General features: G+C 33.1%; 1 protein-coding gene across 1 annotated transcript in view; it reads right to left on the bottom strand.

The window, feature by feature from the left end:
* Nucleotides 1–22,149, bottom strand: part of LOC118185357 (deoxynucleotidyltransferase terminal-interacting protein 2) — a 43,392-nt gene extending 21,243 nt beyond the window's left edge. The window contains exons 1-3 of the mRNA XM_035355200.2: nucleotides 21,996–22,149; nucleotides 19,015–19,165; nucleotides 10,292–10,427 (exon numbers count right to left, since the gene is read on the bottom strand). Coding sequence (XP_035211091.1) covers nucleotides 10,292–10,427; nucleotides 19,015–19,165; nucleotides 21,996–22,011 — 303 coding nt within the window. The 5' untranslated portion in view covers nucleotides 22,012–22,149. The remainder of the gene's footprint in view (nucleotides 1–10,291; nucleotides 10,428–19,014; nucleotides 19,166–21,995) is intronic.
* Nucleotides 22,150–23,502: the final 1,353 nt, after the last annotated feature.

The following is a 23,502-nucleotide window of genomic DNA, read 5'->3' as shown; positions in this document are numbered from 1 at the left end:
CTTCTGCTTTCTGCAAGCAACCTGCTAGTTTTTGTTTGGATGACATTTTGTTTTCACAAAGTACATGATGATTAGGTACGAAATTGGGAGAAAGTGCAGAATCACCCACTGCTTGCCACATTTTTAAGAATTGCACATACACGGCATCCATGTTCACGTCGACCTATTTTCACTTAAAAAAACATCCCAGAATTTCACAAAAATGGCACTGTGCACACTCTTGACTTTATCCATGTACACTGCTAAAGTCCTAGCTAGTAACCTTTATCACCTTACCAAAATGTTGCCAAACTACCTGTTACCATATTCCAAAGATTAGCCAAAATTAGAAGTAATAGCAATATACTGATTTTACTAAATTCTGCATGACTCATCACTATTAAAAGTAATTTTTTTTACAGAAATGATTAGCAAAGTAAGTAAAAAAAAACACAAGGACTTCAAAGGATATTATTAAATCAGAAAATGAAACGAGTTTCTCTTCTGCATTCTTTACACATGCTTCACAATGTAAATCAAGCTTTCACTACACAAACAAAAAAATTCTTTTTTAAAAGTCTATACTCCTTTAAGTAGATTTACCAGAAGCAATAAATTCTTCTGAAGGCAACCACTTACAGGTGATTCATATTTGGGATATATTATTGTTGATGTATGTTCAAAAGACCTAGCCCTCCCCTACAGCAAAATTCAGATTAACAGATAGTCATCAGACTTTTGTTTTCAAAACTGTTAGTGTGAATATCATGCCTGTAGACACTCAAAAAATGATTAAAGAAAAAACAAAATGCCAGGTGTCAGGAAATAAACAATAGGTATTATCTACTATCCAGATTTTCTTGTGTCCCTTTAATTTTTTTAAGAGCTATAATTTTAGATAATATTTTATAAACTTACTACATCAAGTATGAAAATGATTTTTTTCGCATAGCCTATTCTACTGCACAACTGATTACTATTAGATCCACTTCAGATACTGAAATGCCCAATTTAAAACAATCATTTACAGACGAGCAATGCAATAAATCATAACTACAGTTTGGATATTTCTTCTGTTCCTTTTTAAACTGTCAATTATTTTTATCCATGTTGTGATGGTCAAATGACAACAAACTATTGAATTGAACTGCACACACTGAATAAACATTTACAAATTTTACATGCACTGAATAAACACATATAAACTGAAAAAACATGTACAGATTCATACACATTTCAGCACATAGAAATTAATAACGTCTAAGGACCATTAGTGGAAAAAATTAAGGGCAATCAGCAAATGAGAACTGAATAAAATAAAACAATCTGTGCAACCAATTTCACTCTTGTAATACCATTTTAAGAACAAAAGAAGTACAGATACTTCACACTTTACAAACTTTCACAGATATAAGCAAACCTGTTCTCAAAGAGTGAAAGTTTTTCAGAGTCGAAAAGAAAAGAAACAGCTGAGGACAATACCATACAGTGCTATGCTCTATTTACGATGAAAGAAAAAGAAAACCTGTTCAGACAAGTTTAAGAACTTTAGAAATCGGCATTGCTGGCTCATTTAAGATGCAAACTCCTTCCACCTCTTATATAGCCTTCTTATCACAAGAATCCCCTTTATTTGTGATGAGTCTTCAGAGGGCAAATCAGATGTTGATGCGTCCCCTACCCATGTAAAGATCTACTAGTCTCATCCCATCCACATAACTACAAGAATACTAAACTCTATAATGAAGTAATTATTTATGATATTTTACTTATAATTTATATTTTTATTTAAAATGTATTAAATGTCTATATGTTAATACTTATAGCTCTCCCCTCATGAACATTGTTAAGACGTATATGCATAGCTAACTTAGTAAACCCTTACAAACAAATTCATGATTTGGACGGTCAGTCATAGCATAATTTGTTTGAAGGTAGGAAGCATCTGCACACGCAAGACATAACATTATGAAACAGAATAATCTTTAACATAACTATAAAAGAAATTTGAAAATTAAATCAACTCTCTAAAGCAGTAACATGCTCTAGTTTTTACTAGAAAAGAATTAGGTGTAAAGAAAAATTATAATCCTCTCTAAGACAACCATGCATGACCAATGGCATCAGCAGTAATGATTATGTTGTCAGGAACACTGGCTATTTTCAGAAGTGATTATCATCATAAGAGTTTATTGTATTTTGAATCTGGAGTACTATACTGCAGGGAATGATAAATTTATAAAAATCTAATTAAGAGGGGAATATCAAAATGATCATGCCAAAAATAAACAATTTTTTAATTTGATGGATCTCGTAAAACTTAATTAAAAAAACTTTTACCTCAAAATGAACTCAAAGCTAACAAAAGAGGTTAATTATTAATTTGCACATTATTTATCATTTTGAAACTGTACTAATACTCTGCCTTGGAATGACAGTTCACATTTAAGCAAATATGACTATATCTCTTTTGTAAATATTCTTTGTTTCTTAAAAATATATTATCAAAAGTTATCGAGGGCATAACGTTCTCATACTGATAGATGATCAGCAAGTGTGTTGTCATAAAACAGTTTTAAAGGTTGCTTGCACATGCTTAAACGTATCAGAACTAGCATTTGATACTGCTTCCCTCTCCATAGTTTAAGAGTTTTTTTTTTTTTTTTTTTCAGAAAAAATGGTAAAAATTTATCAAGTTTTTTTTTTTGACAGAAAATGAATATATAGATATACTGCAAGTTATTTATTGAACTGTACTAGTTATTATTTGATTTGTACTAATTTGATACCAGTTTCTTGCTACAGCCAAAATCTTGTCATTCATTATCTTCAGATTCCATAACCCAAAAGATCATAACTTTCATTGCTGAAACCTTCTGATAAATTGGTATATTCAAAATCATCAGAGTCACTCATTATCAGAACTTTTTCGAAACAAGTTACAAAAACACTTAATAAAAATTAATTTATGGTTAACTATTTACTTTTATAATTAAAGCAATAAAAATGAATATATTATCTTTTCCACACCATACAATTACTTTACAACAAAGAATTCCTAACAAACTTATTGCTAAGCGTCAAAATGCACTATCTGGTTTACACACAAACAAAAAAAAAAAAAAGGCTGCACAGTGGTGTTCTCTGAGGTAAATAAGTTTATTATACAGTCAAAAGTCGTTAATTCGGACACCCATAATCCGGAATGATCTATAATGCGGACCTAAAAGCTACAAACTTTCTGCGCATGTGTCACGTTGACGCATGCGGGGGGCGCGGCGGCGCGCAATGAATTGGAAGTTGATCTGTCAGCACTATCCTTATCTTCAGGGCAGATGTTTTTATTTTATTTGGCTTATAATTCCTTACTAAATGTAGTATTTCATCTCGATGTACTCCTTTGATATGATTTAAATCAAATTCCTCGTCATTATAATTCGCTTCCGATAGCAAAGAAAGTGACACAGAGATTATTGAAAACGAAAAAATTTCGATTGACAAATTAGTCGGTATTCTCGACACAGCAATTATAGGACTTGAACAGCGGAACTTTGTAACTGAATAAGAAATTATGTCTGTTTATAGAATAAAAGAGAAAGTATTATCACATAAAACGAAGCAACTTAATCAACTTACATTGAATTAATAAAGTAAACAAATAAATATTAAGCTCTTTTTTTTTTTTGTAAATTTTGATACCCTTTAGATCAGGGGTTGCCAAAGTGGTCTATTTAACAACAGTAGGGGTCTATCTGACCCAAGAGGTCGAATGGGGGTTTATTGGGACTCGAAGGAAAAACAGTTCTTAATACGCAAATCACACATATCTAACTGCGTACGTAAAAATTTAAAATATTTTTATAATTGACTTAATATTATATTCTTTATAGAAAATAAAATAATAAATCAGAAAACAATCTGCCCCATTTTTCCTTATGGGTTTTCGTATGTATACCGTGACGTCACAACTTGACCTTGTGACCAGTTTGTAATTTGCACGACTCATAGTATGTAGCCAGAAGAGCGATTGAGGCTTATCCGTGTCTCTTGCTGGTGAACCCATCAACCAATTAGGAGCCTTTGACACAGACTTGGCGAGCGACGACACTGCCGTTGGCTTTCTATGCATTAAGCGCGAAGGGAATCTTCAGTACTCCGTTTTCTTTCTTCTTATGTGTCAATACAATGTTATAATGTTATAATAAAATGTTATGTTACAATAAAATTTGACAATACATAAATTTTGGACTAATATAAAAATAAAGCAAAAATATGTGAAACTTTACGAAATGGCTCAGCCATTTATGCTGGCATTTCCAAGTTCGTATATGGTTGAAGACGGTTTCAGTCACGTTAATTCAACTTTAACTAAAAACAGAAATAAATTAAATGTGGAGCTTCGAGGGGATTTATGGTTAAAATTGACTAATTTTGAACCCAATATAGCGAACCTTGCCAAGAAACACCAGGCACACTCATCTCATTAAGAAGTTAAAAATCTGTAGCTACTTTACTTACTGTTTCTGATTTATTAAATAAATATATTAAATAAATATTTACACTAATATATAGTTTTATTTTAATTACCTGAAAATTACCTTTGTGGGGGGTCTATGGAGATTTCGAAAAATTATATAGGGGGCGATGATCAAAAAAGTTTGGCGACCCCTGCTTTAGATCATAATTGTTTTTTTATTTCATAAATTACGGTTTCATATTTTTAATTTTATAATTTCTGCATGCCATCTTACCAGATTTAAACTGATGATCTATAATCCGGAATCGGCGAAGTCACGATGAGTCCGGATTAACTACTTTTGACTGTATAATCTAGCCTATCTATCTTTACTAGAACGGATCTCAGACAGGCATTAGAAATAAAATGACTCGAGATGCAAGATTGTTCGTGTAAGACATGAGCAGGTGTAAATTTCTCAGTAACTTTTGCTGTATCAGACACAGGAAAATGCATTAACCCCTTAACTGCTGTGTAAAACGTACAAGATTCACTCCCCAGTGCCACCATTTTTTATACAGGTGTGTGTAATTATGCAATGTATTAGGGGGGGGGAATAAGTGCAAGTTTTGCTGTCTAAAGACTGTTTACTTTCACAAAATAAAGAAAAAATTAAAATATGAAATTTAATGTTTAGAGTAGAAGAGTAATAAAAAGATGTAAGTATAATAAAACTAATGCTTGTATAACAAAAACAATCCCCAAAAATGGCGTCTTCGATCAATTTATTTTTATATCAGTAAAGTGAAACATCAGATTTTAGTGCTATGCTTCTAAAATCAGTATACCTAGAAAAATATATATTTCTTCTGAATTGGTTAGATGCCACGATTTTATTCTTGACTTTTCTTTTGCAGGATATACTGGTGTGCAAAACAGTTAGTTTCAGGAACAATATGAAGCATGAGCAGTTCATCAAAAACCAATCACTATCGACATAGTCATAAAATAGCACCTATTACAAACAGTAACGAAAACGGAAGATCCAGAATTAAAAAAAAAAAAAAAATTATTAAAACACGAGCAATAACCACATAATTACATTTTTCACTGTTTCAGAAACATTCCCCTCTCCAACTCCTCCCCCTTTTCCTGAAATAGTATCCTCCTTCGCATACTCTGTCAAGGTCATTGTGATGTTGCATTCCAAAGCTTTGTGAATAATTTTACTGGTAACAGTGCAAAGCAAATGATAGTATTTCAGAAGTGTATATATGCACCCGGGGCAGTTTATGTCCCAATCACATTATGTTTCGGCTACGCGGGACTTGACATCGAAAGGGACAATTCTCAGAACTCACACATTTCCGGGAAACACACGTAGATAGGTTACCATTCTCACTTACTACAAAGACTTGAACGCCAAACAGTAATCGATTATCACTCAGATTGGGATAACGTGATCCTTCAAAAGCAGAACTTTCGTCTGATTGGTTGTCTCTACCCGGGACATTTTCGGTAAGGTTTGAAAAAAATCCTGCGTAGACGCAACATCGTATCCGTAGCTAGGCGGGACTTCGCTTCAGGCGGGGCTCTTTTTTCTAGGAATCCTCGTGTTTAAACAAATGCTACCCGAATCTCGTTTCTCAGAAAAGTCCTGTCTAGCAGGGACTGTAACCCCTGCTAGACGCATGTGTGATAACCTCTTAATGCATCAGCTAAGCGAGGCGTATATATACACCCGCGGCAGTTTAGGGCTTAAAGTAGAAATTACTACATTTTACTTCATTTATGTTTCACAAGAACTCCTCTATTACACTACCTAAAGTACAGCCATAAAAGTTAGCTGGTAGAATATTTTGCCTATCAATTTTGGGTACTTTTCTGTTATCAGGACTGGATTCAGAAGTGTATGTATGTGTGCATATACACACAGATATACATGTAAATATATACATGCACTTGAACACATACATCTATACATACATACAATTTCTGGAGACACAGTCCTGATAACAGAACAGTACCCAATTCTGCACCAATGTCAAACGTTTTGAATAGTAAATGAGTCTTCAGCTTCATCACTATCTGCAGAGGAATCCAAGAAATTCTCCCCAGTTTCTATATAATATACTTGAAATCAAAGTCAGAACTGCTATCAGTGTAAGAAATATTGTCAGGAATGTAGAATATATCACGCACGAAATATTTCCTGTCTCTGAGCTTTAAAAAGAGAGTGCAAAACATACTTGTATATTTTACAGAAATATGGGCAATTAATGCCATTTGTTAACCCAGATTAAAATAAACATCACAGAAAAGCCGAAATGAAACTATAAACAGGAAAAGAGTGTGCTGCACAAACTTTGCCCGTGAAAATCGAGGAATATGTAGCAAGAAGGTAAATATTCACCAACAATGGGGAGAACTCACTGTCAGTGAATGAATGAATGATTTAATAACTTTTCTTATCAAGAAAGGGTTGCTAGAATTTGCAATTTCAATAACAATGCTAAAAAAGGGGGTGGCTTCCTATTAATCTACTGATCATCAAATGACTGAAATATTAGCAAACTTTTTAATAAAAAATAAATGCAATGTAGTCTATCATTGTGCCCACTTTTTCCATTTAATTCTCTTTGCTCAACTATATTTATATTTAATATAAATATGTATATTTATATTTATACATATTAAAATATTATATATTTATATTTAATATAAATATAAATATAGCTAAACTCAACCACACATATATCACAATATGACATCTCAAGACAGTATAAGTATATTCTGCAGTGGGTTCATACACTTTCTACTATATCTAGCATTCTCAAGTTAGCTTGACTGGTAGTATAGAAATGAAGACGTGTATAAACCCTTCATGACAGATTATGGACTGTCCTGGAAGATCTTGCGAAAAATATACGCAAGTGTTGGCATCTCACTTGATGTACTTCAATCAGTTGTTTTATAATCCATAAGTGTAGTGAAATTAAACTCAGCACTTCATAAATAAACTGTGATACAAGTTATTTCATGTAGTACAGATAGTGTTATATTACTTCTTGTTAGTTGTTTCTGATAAATAGTTTTGTTATTTTTTCCACCATTATCTTTGATTATAGACTTATTTTTGAACAGTACTAAACATTTATAGTACAGAAAGCTTATCACCACGGCATGGTTTGTTTCCCACGGAGTTAAAAACTAAAACAAGTTAAAATTCATTTTTTAAGATTGCATCAATACTACACAATGCTTTGCTAACATCTTATAAAGTGGCTTACAGAATCATAATAATAAGAATCTTCGTGCCATCGCAAAAGAACTTAGTCTACCAGATGCTGTAGATATGGTAAACATAATAGTCAGTGTGTCTGTTGTAAAGTTGCTTTTAAAAGTGCCTTTGTGCAATAACACAATCAGTGGAAGAAAACAACATATGGCAGAGGATACTGATATATAATTAATTGAAAATTTAAAGGAGTGGAATTTGGATTGCAGCTACAAGAGATTACCAATAATCATAAAGATGCTTGTTTGATTACTATGCACGTTTATAGAAGGTAATAATGTTAAAGACCTGTTTTGTAAAAATACTAGTGCAGGAGCAAAAGCTCAGGAGCTGTTGGAGATTCTTGATACATTCATATCTGAAAACAATTTGAATTGACCAAAGTGTATTGGAATCTATCGATAGATTCCAACACTAAGTACTTTCCTAAGTTCTAAATTTTCAGCACGCCTAAACTTTGGATCCCAGGTGCTTTCCCTAAATCATAAAAAATTTCTCATCCCTTAATTTTGCCGCTCGGTGCTTCCCCAAATTCCAAAAATTTCATCTTCCCTAAATTCTGCCATTCGGTGCCGACATATTTTACCGCCGCTTCTGGGTTTATGGTGAATAACATATCAGTTCTTAATTAAAATAGCCCTAAATGTAATCTTTTGACCTATGAGTTTCATTAACAAAATCTATTTTTAGCATATGAAAAGAAATTTTTGGATTGTTCTTCGTCAACATTTCTTAGAGCATATAAAAATCTATAATCACCACTAAGTGTAATGTTAGCATAAAAGGTTGCCATACTCCTGCTATTCAGTTACTAACATAGAAAAATTTTAAACATCACTGCATGAGTTATTACTGAAGCTGTCATGTATTGATAAACATGCAGTGATGAAAGCAAAATATAATAAATAATGACACACCAGGTCAGGGTCAGGGTATTAAAATAGGTGAATGTTTGGTTTCAGGTGTATGCCAAGCAGATACTCAACTACAGAGCCAAATTATTAATCTCACAAATTTATGCTTACATGATTATTTTCCATAATGAGGTATTTTATTTAGTGCCTAAGTGAAATTAAGAATCGGAATTTTGAAGCAAAAATCTTCACACGTTTTATTATGGAAGGAAAAATCAAATGCACATGCGTAAAGCATTAAAAAAAAAAAAAAAAAAAAAAGTGGCTTTGAGATCCGGATTTTAGATCATTCCGGATAATGGACGTCTGGATTTTGGACTTTGTACTGTATACATTATTTTAATGATATTTTAACAATGTTATTAAATTTGAAAAAAAAAAAAAAAAAAAAAAAAAAAAGAGGAAGTCATCATAAAATTTACAAAACTCCAAATCAAAAATTATATTACACTAAATATTGATAAATCACCAAATTTAGCGACGCACAACAAAATAATTCATGTTACCAAAAGGAATAAAGCATTTTTTTTCATTTAATAAATAAACAGGAACGAAAGCAAATGGTAACCTGAAAGTCTGCCAAGAGTATACAGATTAAATACAAATTTTGCATTGCCAAAGCAGCACATTTTTGGTGCTTTTATAAAAATTGAAAATTCATAAAATATTAATTTCATGCAAGACTGTCAAATTAGTACAATTTTTGTAAAAATTATGAAAAATTTATAAAAGCTGGAAGAGGTGTACTGTAGTCCTGAAATTGGCGTAGTTAAAACTGATTTCACAAGAATGTAGCCTTAATCAGAATTTTATTTTTCTAATACCCATAAACAGATTTAGAATTTGTCCCTTCCTTTTCAAGTGCTCTATTCATGTCTTTTACCTATACTCTTGAAGAATTTTTGATTCAATGATAATAGTAGTTGGTAGCACGACTTTCACCAAAACCACTCTTTGACCTTCTCGAAGGCCAAACTTTCATCATAATGTATTAAAATAGCCGCATGGTCAAACTCAAAGCCCAAGTACTCTTTTTTTACCAGTGCACACAAATAATATTCTTGCTAACTTGATAGCACCTATTTTGTCTGCCAATGTTACATGAAAAACTTCAGCCCAAAAATTTCATAAACACCTCAAAAATTTCATTCTGATTGTTCCCTTTCTTTATAAGTGTGATGACTCCATTAAGAACGAGATGGTTTAAATCCCATATTCAGTCAAAACGTTAAATCATACAAATGGCAGCAACAGAAAAGAAACAGCAATGTCAGATGAGCAAAAGCAAGGACATTTATAAATCCAAAATTTTAAAAAAATCAGCATTTTTAAGGACCATATGAATTCTGATAAGTAATATGTAATTGATAATATTTTTGTTTTTAGTAAGTTCCAATGTACTGCATTCAAAAAATGGATATCATTGTAAAATATACTGAAAATTATGACACAAAGAAAAATACTTTGATGAACTGTACCAGCAACAAATCGATGAAGAATTACAGAAGATATTTATATTCTTATTTTAAATTAATGACTCACAAAATTTTAAGCCCGCTTACTAAATAAAACTAATTTAAAATTTACTATTAAGAGAACTATCTTAAATACAATTTTCTATTTTCAAATAAGCATGAAATTTACCGCATCCAAAATTTTTTGCAGATTTTTCTTTTCCCTCTTCACTTGATCTTTTAGACTTACATTTGCCAAGTCAACATTGAGATAATTGCCTTTACTACAGTCCAGTCCTGGGTTCAGTGATGAGGCAAGTTTAATGCTGTTAGAAGATTTCAGATTAATAACTTACAAATGTGTCTTAAAAAATACATGATATTTTAATGCAACAGATATAATACAGCAAATTCAAATATGACAATGTCCTCAGGACTTCTCTTTTCACACTGCTCGACATTGAAAATGCAACACCAAGAAGGAGTGGTCAGAAATTTATGCAAATTTTAGAGTAGACGCACATCATTGAGTTATGAAAAATGATGTGAAATACACAGCTCTCCGATGCATGTGAAGTAAGATATAAGGGAAGGAACATGCAGAATGGGCAATATTTGTGTCGTTATTTCTGCCAGACGAATTATCGAAGAAAGTTGGTTTTTGTCCCGGAGGATACGTGTAATAGGAGAGAATGCCAGGTCGCTGTCAACGAAGGCACTTTCAGCAGATAGACAATTTTCCGAGTGGTATGGTGATCGGACTGAGAAGGGTGGGTTGGTCCTTACATCAAATCGCAGCTGATACTCACATGGATGAGAGCACGGTACATCGGCTATGGCGAACATGGTTGGAACAAGGAAACGTGGAAAGAAGGAGAGGTGCAGGTGCAGCCAGAGTGATGTTAGCCCGTGTGGATCGACGCATCCGCCGACCATCTGTGGTGGCTCTGCAAGTCACTTGTACCGCGATTCTACAGCATATGCAAGATACCCTGGATGTTCCTGTGTCGACCAGAACCATTTCCCGTCGATTGGTTGAATGTGGCATGCACTCATGGCGTCCGTTAAGTAGACTGCCATTGACCCCACAGCATAGACGCCAACGTTTAGAATGGTGCCGGACTGGAGCGATGTGGATGACAGAATGGTAAAACATCATGTTCTCAGATGAGTCACGCTTTTGTTTATCCAGTGACAGTCAGCGCATACGTGTGCGGTGTCGACATTAAAACAGATCTAATCCGGCAGTAACTGTGGAATGCCCCACCGCGCGACAACGTGGCATAATGGTTTGGGGCGCTATTGCCTACGATTCCTGGTCACCTTTAGTTCGTATTCAGGGCACTATGTTACTTGGATAATGTACTGCGGCTGGTGGCAATCACCTACCTTAAGAGGCAGCCTAATGCAATTTTTCAGCAGGATAACGGCCGACCACACAGTGCTCACATCTGACAACATGCTCTGCAAGGTATACAGATGCTTCCCTGGCCATCATACTTTCCAGATCTGTCACCAATCGAACATGTGTGGGATGTTATTGGACGCCGTTTGCAGACTCTGCCCCTGCCTCTTTCAGAAGACAAACTGTAGCAAAAGGTTGAAAGGGAATGGAGAGCCATTCCTCAGGACACCATCCGCACTCTTATTGACTCTATGCCTAGACGTGTTTCTTCGTACATCGCTGTTCGCGGTTTTTCTACATCCTACTGAGCCGACGCCTGTATTCTGACTATCATTTTGAAATAAAGATCACTTATTGCTGCTTGCTGTCTCTGTCTTTTTTCCAAATTTCATCACTTTCTGACCACTCCTTCTTGGTGTTGCATTTTCAATGTCGAGCAGTGTATATATATATATTATATATATATATATACCTAAAATTTTGCTTTCATCTTTTATATAGTACATATATAATCAAGAGATAAAAATTAAATCAAAATTAGACAATAAAAAGGGGGAATTTTTATTTAATTTTTTTTTTTTTCATTTTTATTATTTTTTCACTTTTATTACATTTCTTTTTAATCAATTAACTGCCTTATAGTTAATTTCCTTAATTTTTTTTAATATTTTACTTTTGATTTCCCATGTTTCTTCTGGTTTACAAATTTTTTTTAGCACTAGAGCTTATTTTTCAGTTAAAAATTTATTTAGTGCATTGCTTTCAGTTCTCCAGTTTTTTACTGGTTTCGAACTCAAATAATCTTAATGTTTATTCTTCTTTTTCATATATTTATTTCAAATATTTATTTTAGGATTACATCAAAAATTATACAATGATTAATTAACTGAAATCATATTTTAAAAAAATTTTACTTTGTTGTACATTCAAAGTACTTGATTTTAATTACATTTCTCAGTTGCCACTTTTTTTTTAATGTTTCAATAATTCACAATCCTCTTGATATAATTCTTGATATTCTCGGTGTGTATGCATGTGGGTCAGGTAAAGGAGATGTAAAATAAAGTTCTAATTTGTAATCAGCACCTTAAGACTGATTTTTAATTTGGTTATTTCTCTTTCCTACCTTAAAAACAGTAACAGGTTTATGATAAAGCTCTCTAAACACTTTTGTTTTACATCAATAACAGGACAACCATCCACTAGGTTGAATTAGAATGTTGGCCAAGCTGCACAATTTGCTCCCTGCGAGTGTCATTTAACACTAAAATAAAGTTTATTTAATTGTAAGAAGACAAATTTACCTATGTTTTTGTGAGACATGAAAGTTCAATTTTGAAGCTGAATGAATCTTGTAGAAGGAAGTGAGGTAGGAGAAAAGAAATGAGAATATAAGAAAAATAACATTAAAAAAAATTGGAGACATTTGAGGAGATTGCGAGATTATTTACAGGGAGAAGTATGTACAGTAAGACCCCGCTTAACGCGGGGGATACGTTCCATCAAAGTAGAGCGTAATGCGAAACAGGGCTATCTTTACATGTCAATATTGGGGTTAGGGGAAGATGGCTAGGAAATTGGTTAGGTATTAAATTTAAAAAGTATGTTTTTTTAATAAAAATAAAACCAAACATTTATTTCTTAAAGCCCAAATTAATACCACATTATTATTTCTTGCAAAAATAAAAACAAAATATAAATAACAAAATGAATATTCTTAAAAAAAACAAATAAAATTCTCAGTCAGTCATATTTAGTTAGCCTTCCGCGTTTTCAGTGTTCTGCCTTTTTGTGACAAAAGCATCTAATGTTGTTTGCCTTTTTCTTTTGCGTTGTTCTCTTAAAAGTTCTTCATAAACGGATAGAGCATCTCTAACACCACGCCTTACTTTTGAGCTCCTGTCAAAATTCGGATCATTTTCAATGAACTGATCCATTATTTCAGTTATGGTAGACAAACTCCTTTTTACAAACGCCATCGAAAGTTCTTTTTGCTCTTCTTCTGAATCACTGCTGTCAACATTTTTGTTTTCTTCTTGTTCAGTTAATTCCTTGAGCTCATCATTAGAAAGACTAGCCGCTGCTTCTTGAATTATTTCTTCAACATCTTCCACATTTACCCCTTCAAAATATGTCTGTACAATACCGCACCAAACAAGAAATACAAGTACACTCTTTCGGATATGTATTTGAAACCTATCGCTGCATAATATTTCAGGGAATCCCCGTATGCTGTGAGCGATTTCGTGGAATCCCCGGGTTGAAATAAAAGAGCGCTATACTGAAACAGCGCTAAACGAAACAGCGTTAAGCGGGGTCTTACTGTACAAGCTAAGCAAATAACCACAATTGAATCGTTAAAATATACATAAAAACAAAGTAACACATCATTACTGGAATGAAATAAAAGAAAACTGTTGCAGGCTTGTACAAAAATTGCAAAAAATATGGGAAAATGCATGCTTAAACTACATGACTAAAAAATATGGGATGATACTTAAATGCATGCTTAAAATAAAACTAAAAATATTTTTATGCAAAAATTAGTGTACAGCAAAATAATAATAATCTTAATGAGGTAGCAGTGTTATCTGGTATATCAATTGCAATATTTCCATACTGGATATGTCCTTAATACATATGTAAAAAAAATTTGAAACTCATTGCAATGGATTTAATACTAAAATATCATGACAAATAAAATTTAATACAAAATGGTGCTCAGAGGAATACATTAACTCAAATAATGCCTTAAATAAAATATACTAAAAGAGGAATACAAATTGATTTATGAAGCACACATCAGTACAAATAATACCAATTTGGATATATTTCCAATTAGTAAGAGAAAGTAATAAAAATTTAAATGTACATTAGCGCTCACAACAAAATTTTAGTATTAAGCATGTTAGGTACATTTAAATTAAGCATGTTAGGTACATGCTTAATTAAAAAACTGATTAATTAGGCACAGCTAATAAAATTTAATTATGAGTAAATATAGAATATAAGTTAGATTAATATCAGAATTAAACATTATTAAAGCAACCATATAGAAAGAGTACACAAACAAGATAGTAAATTAATATAAATACAGAAAGAATTGTTAACAGGTACAGGTAGGAGATGGTGAGATACCAGAATTTCACCACTGATCACACAGGTACAATCCTACAGCATTAACCATGCAATTCTACCCCCAATTTTGAGGGAAATGACCCCAGGGGATGATCCAAGGTTCTTCCCCCCTCTTCCCCTACCACAACCTCTCAAGAAGACTTGCCATGGATTTTGAGTACCCCTGTCACACAGACACTATACACTTACAAACATCCATGCCTTCCCTGGGATTTGAACACAGGCCCATTGGAAAAGGAAAGTAGCAGGGAAGTTATTCCAGGCTCTTAGCAATATAATTACAAATTTTAATGCAACTGAGATCAGATTTATATTTCATGCAGACAGCCTATTTCCTGGAATCTGAATTCTGATTGAACTAACAGTGTTCAGTGACTTTATTGCTCAGCCACTGGTGGCTGAAACTAATTTGCTTAAAGACAATATCTGATAAACTGAATTTAATGTTGTATTAATATTGATTTCATTAAAAAGACAGCTAGTTCTGTTAGGTAGGTTCAGCCTTTAATTACAAAGTTCTCTCCACAAGCAGTTTACTGCTACCAACTTATATTAAAACTTATATTTTTAATTTCAGCTCTGCACGAAATGGTGGCGATTAAGTTACATTTTCTAACCTGCTAACATGAAGAGATCAATAAAAGCTTTAAGATCTGCAATTTCTATCTATCTTACTACAGTAGAATTCAGTATTTGAATCAATTGGGACCAGACCCTATTTGGATAATCAAAAATTCAGATAATTGGATTTTTCTGAAGAAAGGGTCAATGTACTCTTTAATTAATTACTGTATGTTGAAGATGGGAGGAAAAACTATTTTTAAAGAAAAAGAAGTTTTAATTAATAAAATAAAAAGGCAACACTTTTACGTACATGTTATATAGTGCACTGTACAGTACTTACAAGTGCTGAGATTCATTGGTTGCTGAACATCTTGGTCAAAGTAAGCTGTTTGACTGTCTTTATCCATTTTTGAGCAGCCAAATTGTGCACCCACTTGATAATGAGAAGGTTACATATGGTAACACTCGGGCTAATGTTCCCTCATCCACTTCAACACAGTTCCAAAGCCAACAAACGCTTCACTAGATGATGGTCCTGCATCTGTTTCAACTTCGACATTAAGGTCATCTTCTTCCTCAACACTTTCAATAAGTTCATCATCATTTAGAATTTGAAACCCAGAGTATGATGAATCACACACCATCCCTGACGAACCACACACCATTTGCTCCTTTTAAAATCTGAAATTGTTAATTGTCCGTACATCTCAACCTCCTGTTTACCCGTTAACTCCTTTATCTGACTGCTCTAAAATGTTTAGTTTATTCACTAACGATAGCACAACACATTTTCTTTTAGAAGCCATGGTGAACGACAAAATGCACTCACTTAACAAAACAATGAAACCGTACTCACTAACAAAACAACAAATCGCACTCACGAACAAAACAACGTACCTACACAAAAGAGAACCTTCACAGTAATGTAGCAGGTACATGACACACTGACTGACTACTAATCAAAACAAACAGTGACAGATGGTCTGGGCCGGCCACCTGTACCAGTACTGTAGCCACTAATAGAGCTGCACTATGAGACGGCAACTCATCATCCCAATAATGTTCATGCTGCACCTGCACTAGCTTCACGGAGGGAAGAACAAAAGCAACATAGACAGAATCATTATTTTGCAAATTGCAGTACATTTCAGTCTTAATTATTTCTTAAATTCTGAAAGCAGTTCAGATAATTGGAGGTGCAGGTACACGAAAACGGAGGAGGGCAGCACCGACAGATCAAACAGCCAGAACCGAGGAGTCGACAAAAAACACCAGTACCACCGGCTAAAGAGAGTGAGGCCTGCTGACAAGGTTCCAGTCAAGTAGAAATTTCAATGACAGGCGGAATCTATGAGACGTAAACCACAGTTTCAAGCGGCAACAACTACAAGGGAGGTCCAGAATGGAGAACAAAAAGCGAGAAAAGACCTGCGGAGACAGCCGTGCTTGACCAAGAAGTTAGGAGGTCCAAGCGAAAGTTTAAAGACCCTGAAAGACGACTGGCTCCACCAGAGCTTTGAAGAGGAAACTCCAGTTCCAAAACCCACAGCCAGCCCACAAGGCTCCCAGATTCCCAGATAAGAAGCAGAAGAGGAAAAGAAATGACGCGAACAGCGCGGAGCACCAAACATCTAGAAGGAGGGTGGAAGTCATGAGGTTTCCAACATTTGAACAATTTTGCCACATCAGAATGGAGGAATACAGAAAAAGATAAGTGAAAATTTTCTTGCTTATTTTACTTTGAAAACATTTTCAATTTATATCACAATTTTTTACAATTTCAATTTATATCATTTTGTTCTAAGCTGCTAAAGAGGTTTAGAAAAGTTAAATTGCAGATAGTGAGAATTTAATTGTAAATAGTTTGTAATCATAGATTTTTATGTTTGCAATTTGGCGAGAAGCTACTAGCAGTAATAATTTTTGTTAAGAACTTGCAAGTTGCGAGAATTAAATTGTGAATATGTTTAGTCGAAAAGACTCTTGGAATATTGAAATCTGTTAACTTAAAGTTAAGATTTCGTGTAAAGATGATAAGTTGTAACTAAGCAACTATGACTGTTGATGTAAAGTGAATTTAAAAATGATGTGTAAATATCTAATTGCTTTTGTTAAAATAGAAATGTTTTAATTTCTGTGTTGAAATTTCGTAAACTTGTACAAAAGATAAATTTTGGCGCCTGTGTAATTGAATTGTGAAAGAATTGAATGTTCAGTATATACGTGTGTTTAATGTTCTCTCCAATTAACACTTTTAAAAGTAAATTTAAGCTTTTGCTTAGTACATTAGGAAGTATATGCATGTAGGGAGTCTTATAAGGTATAATGTGTCAAGATTAACCAAGTTAGATACTGTGTAGCGGTAGTGTTGTTCGTGGTAACACAGCATAAGTACTCAACTATATTTCAAAAAAATTACTGGAGAGCATGGGGGAAACAAAAGTTTAAGTATGAGTGAAAGTGCGTAAGGGCCAGATGAGGAAATAAAAGCGTAATTGTAGGAGTTATGGAAAATCTTTGTAAAATTCTGTACTAATGCTGTTTCCTTCCAGATATAGAAGGACCAAGATTAAAACCAGGAGAATAACTGTTGGAGTAAAAGAAGTTGGTGTGTGTCCAAAACCGATGAAAATTTGTAAAATTCTTTTTAAAAATTTTCGAGCTTTAGTCTAGCTTTAGAATTGTTGTAAAGTTGGCCCTAATAACAGAATTTAAAGTGAATTTAGTGAATGAAAGTGTTAAAAGGATGTAGTTAACGTAGAAAGTTTTCAGACTTTAAAATCTTAAACAAGGTCGTTTTGATACCTTATTTTTCGAGTATTTAACGTCTGGTCGGAAGCTATGTAAGGATTATGTTAACTTTATTAACAGTTAAATTTTAAAGTTCCTTTCCTGTCAGATTCTTAATTTCAACTTACTACTTTCAGCCAGAATGTAGTTTTAGAATCACTCTGAATACATAATGAGGAAGAGCGGTATTTAACCATGAAGTTCCACTTGCTGAGTTAGCCAGAATCGGAGTTTCTGATTTGCGCATGTCTGCCTTTTGGCTTCTCTCTCTCAAAGCTGTTATTACACTCGGCCGTACTCAGGTCCTTGATAGCTTCGCAGTCATCTTGTGTTTAAGAAGCCAGCTTAACACGTGTTTAAGGATTTGCGCATGTCTGCCTTTTGGCTTCTCTCTCTCAAAGCTGTTATTACACTCGGCCGTACTCAGGTCCTTGATAGCTTCGCAGTCATCTTGTGTTTAAGAAGCCAGCTTAACACGTGTTTAAGGATTTGCGCATGTCTGCCTTTTGGCTACTCTCTCTCAAAGCTGTTATTACACTCGGCCGTACTCAGGTCCTTGATAGCTTCGCAGTCATCTTGTGTTTAAGGAGCCAACTTAACACGTGTTTAAGGATTAAAATTTTGATAGCTTCGGCTATATCTCTTTAGTTTAAATTAGTTTTAGTTTACTTCTTAGCCTCTTAAGTTCAAACCCAAGTGTCGGCTTTTATTGTACACTCCAAGACAGAATTCTGTTAAATTTTATTTGAATAATAAAGGGTTAGTTACCCTTTCACCTTGTTGTTTCTTGTCACACGAACTCAAGCAATTATTTGCTTAACTGTTCTTAAGATTCTTCACTTTCTACAGTAACCGAAAATTACACAAGTGAGAATCCCACAATATAAAATGAAGAATTTAAGAATTTGTAAACCAACCTTATATAAACATTCAATAAACGAAATATGATCATTATAAGCTTAATCGATACAAATATTCTCAACTATTCTGGTAAAAAAGAGAAGAAATATACAAACCTTTTATTATGATACAAATCACTCTTTTTTGGCTGACTAGGTCCACCAATTTTAGAAGGATATTTTTTGAAAGCAGAAATTTCATATTTTGGAATATCAACTTCTGAGTCACTATCAGAACTAACATCACCTACAGAAAGAAGTTCTCCTTCTAAAAAAAAAGAGCAATATTACACAATTCACAAAATACTTACGTTAACAATATACATTTTATATTAAAATGTAATGCTAAAAGATATTTACTTTTTCCACAAATTATCCTAATGGTTTTAATTTTTCTTTCAGTTCATCATATATTAAAATTAATACAGTAAATAATTTTTTATGAAATTTTTATTGTTACTTGCAATATTGTACTTTGCTAATTAATACAGAAAAGTCACTTTATTAAATGCATCTCTCAAAGAAAAATAAGTCAAACTGATAATCTCACAAAGCAGGAAATTATACTGCAATTAAGTATCATTAAAGTAGTTATCTGTTGTCATTTACTAGCATTCTAAATATATCAGACACGGTCAAAAACTAAGCAAAACTGAGTTCCTAGCACTAAATTAAAACAACTGCTATAGCTTTCCTCGAAGAGCAATCAATAAAATACTATATCAAACATGGTACTGCATACCACCTACAAAACAATAAAAAAAAAGAGGGGAAATAAACACTGTAATCAAAAACACCTCATAAACACTGACATATATGCCAATCAATGAACAGCATAATAACATGACTTAGCACACTATTCCAGCTATTGCTACCTATAAGTATGCTTTTCAGCCAAATGGTTGTAATTTATCTTGACAATTATTTTCGGTAACTGTACCCCAACATAACAGAAATCCAAGTACAGGATTTTATGGTAGTACCAATGGTAAACTGGCTGCATTCTCGTATTGTTAGAATTGGAAACAATAGGACTTTTACTTACTGGAATTTTCATCAAACTGACACAAATTTATTGACCAAATCTGTCTTCAACGGGAATGTTAATTAATGAAGCTCTCGCATGAGGGCTCTGAAGCACAAGTGGTTTAAGCCACACTTTTGCTACAAAACCAGACCTTACTATGCCACGGAAACTGATATAATGATTTTGTCTAAAAGCTCTAATTGTTGAATCTAGCTAACAGCCAACCAATCACACTTAAGCAAACATGGATCGACATTCAATCGACAGTTTTGCTGAATCAACTGCATATTCACTATATATACAACTTTACTTCCTTGAGGTGGTTATGCACAGCCTTCTTCTAATGTGAACAGAACTAACAGCAATTATGCCTCAGGATTATGAGAATAATGACAGCTAGACCATTATGTCCATGCTTCGTTATTTACAATGATCGCACCATTTAAAACTCTCAACGTCTGGATTTCTTTCGATATAAACTATTTGCACAACACATGAAAGAAAACGTATGTTCTAACAAGGATCATGCCATCAACTCACATGATGGAATATGGATTTTCAAGACTCATTCTCTTACATACAGTCAATTATGCTACATATACAAATTACATTATTCACATACAGTTACAGAATTTGCTGCATTTCTTCATATACAATAAATCATGTGCACCCCAATACTAGTCTTACGTTTTATGTCTGGGTACGTTACATGGGATACATCTCTTCTATTCTGCAATTTGGCAGACACACACTTTGTTGTCCAAGATAAGTGCAATACTCTTGCCTATAAGTCAAGTACCATCTTCAATTGCTCATGGTGCATATATAGTTATTCTGCCTGTTAAATTGCCATCTTTCTTACCTCAGCATCATGGCATGGAGTATATACGTAACTTCATCATGGATTCCGTTGTCTTAGTTGACACAGAAACATTTCAAAACATATAGAGCATCCAAATCAATGGCTACAAATATTATTTGCAAGCATATACCCTACTTTATATGCCCTGTTCTGGTGGTGCACATGATTGTGAAATGACATACAGCACTGAAACTTTTATAGTGATTTACATCTAATATCACTGGGGAAAAAAAAAGCAAATGCAATATCATTTAGATTAACAACAGCATTTCATGTAATATTAAGTACTTATAAAATGCATTTATAAATAAATTTTCTTACATACTGCAGGTTTGATTAAAAAAATTCTTCAACGTTAGTAACAATACACACATCTTAAATCTTGTTTTAGTACTATTTGGTTTTGAGGGCCGTAAAAAATCGCCAAACTATTGTTGATGCCAGTGCTGCCAAAAATAATTGCGGCAACCCTAACGCAAGAAAGGAAGTATAATAGTAAATAACTACCTAAAATTGATGTTTTAATTTAGATGAAAAGTTAAGTTCATATAATACTTTTTTATTATTATAATTTATATAAAAAACGCTAAACATGACTGAATGAAAGCATAATAGTAAATAACTATTTCAGATCATTATTATAATTTAATTTGTCTGCCGCTTTTTACAAGGGTAAAAACAATTGGATTTTTGTCAATTTTTACTTTTTAAGTGAAATTAGGTCGATGTGTACATAGATAAAGTCATGGGTGTGCACAGTGTCATTTTTGTGCAATTCTGGGATTTTTTTTTTTTGAAGTGAAAATAGGTCGATGTGTACACGGATACTGAGTATGTGCAATTCTTAAAAATGCATCAAGCAGTGGGTGATTCTGCACTTTACCCAAAATTCTTATGCAGACTTTTCATTATGGGCAATTCCCAAATTGTTAAATCCAAAGGATATCAAAAAAGGATTTAAAAATTAAACTAGTATTTCAATGGCATCTTAAGAAATACAGAACTATATGAACTTGCGTAATCTGAAATCAGCGCGTACACTAGATTTGGCACACTTTTAAATAGACGCTTTTGCACATACATTTTCCCTGCAATTTTTTTACAGTCCTCAAAACGGAATTGTACCCCCCCTTTTTTTTATTAGGATTAGTTTATACTTCCTGGGGAAAAAGAAAAAAAAAATATTGGAATTATATAATCTTTATTTACCTTCACTGAAAATCATTATAAATATCTTACAAAACTTCTCTTCTAGGAGTTTCTGTAGTATAATCCAAATTTTGCAATTCTCTGAGAGCTTGCAAAACTAGCTGAATATGAGCACTGATTTCTGCACAACGTTTCAAACTTCTCTCAATCTTCTTATTCAGAAAATCTATTTTCTTATCAATGAATTTAGGAGCTTCGTCCAATGTAAACTGTACAAAAATATCTAGTCCAGTTTTTATAAAAATAAACTTTGTATCTGTAACATTAGCCTGGACATAAAAATTACATCCCAGATCAACTCTGGTCTTGAAAGTTTGCTTATCAAGTTGAGTTTCTTTAATTCGCTCTATTACTATTTTCAGTTTCTCAAGTTCTGTTACTTCTTGACAAAGTTTTTCTTTCTCAGACAATTCTTGCTTCAAATGTTCTCTTAAACCGTCGTTTATGAAAGCTTCAAATTTAATTATCTTTTCTTCAGTCATTACGTCATAGCTAGAGAAAGAACCTAAAATAAATGAAAAAATTATGTGTTACTTAAGAAAATAATCTTTATCATTAAACTTAACAATACAACTATTAAAGGTACTAAATTACATCTAAGGGCATTTTATTATTATTACAAACTAATGCAAATAGAAGCAGATATGAAAAAAAGAAGGTCACAAGGTAGGGTTTCATATTTCAAAAAACGGATTACATTCTCAATAAGTAAGAAATATTCTATCAGTTACATATCTTCTGTATTTGACCGCTTCCCTTATAAATTTTTTTGAAAAAAATTGCAAAAAATCATCAAATTTTATTATTAAATACAAGGAAACGAAATAAAACATGTAGGTTTTAAGTTGAATTTTTAATTTTTTACAGGTGTAAAAGCATTTAGTTTTAATATTAATTTACTATCCTGAGTTATCTCGAGAAAATGGAAAAAGTTAAATATTAGTCTTTGTATGATAGTTTTTTAAACAAGGGACAACACAAAGTGATACCTAACATTCTGTACACTGGTATCTTGTCTCTTTTCTTACTGGCTTACTTCTGGAATCTCTTTTACAAGAGCACAGAGTACACTGTCTGGTTGGATTTGATTTTTTTTCAGTAGCAGGAATAACATCTGGAAAATGCTTTAAGGTTAACCCGAGTGGTGAAGTACTAATGCTGGGTCTTCCTGGTGTGGCAGAAAACTTATCACGATGATTTTCTGAAATTAGTTTTTCAATCAGTTTCATCTGAAATTGTTTAGGTGATCGTAAACCTCCTGCTTTACAGTACACGATGTAGGAATTCCACAAAGCCAAATCAAATAAATGGAAGAAAATATTCTTATAATATTTTTTCTCTCTTTTTCTGGATGTAGAATAAGCAGCTAAATACTGATTGGCTTTAAACTACATCACCCATTTTGTCATTGTAGTCAACTACACTTTTAGGCTTGGACTTTGACGCTCCCTGTTTATTTGTCACATCCTGCATTTCGATTGTATGTATTGCGGAAATTAGACTAACA

The sequence above is a fragment of the Stegodyphus dumicola genome, chromosome 12 (assembly GCF_044657685.1).
Source record: "Stegodyphus dumicola isolate Sdum_Otavi_A_Nest chromosome 12, ASM4465768v1".
NCBI classification, from domain to species: domain Eukaryota; kingdom Metazoa; phylum Arthropoda; class Arachnida; order Araneae; family Eresidae; genus Stegodyphus; species Stegodyphus dumicola.
The sequence above is the reverse complement of the archived record's forward strand: the minus strand, read 5'-3'. Positions and strand labels throughout refer to the sequence as shown.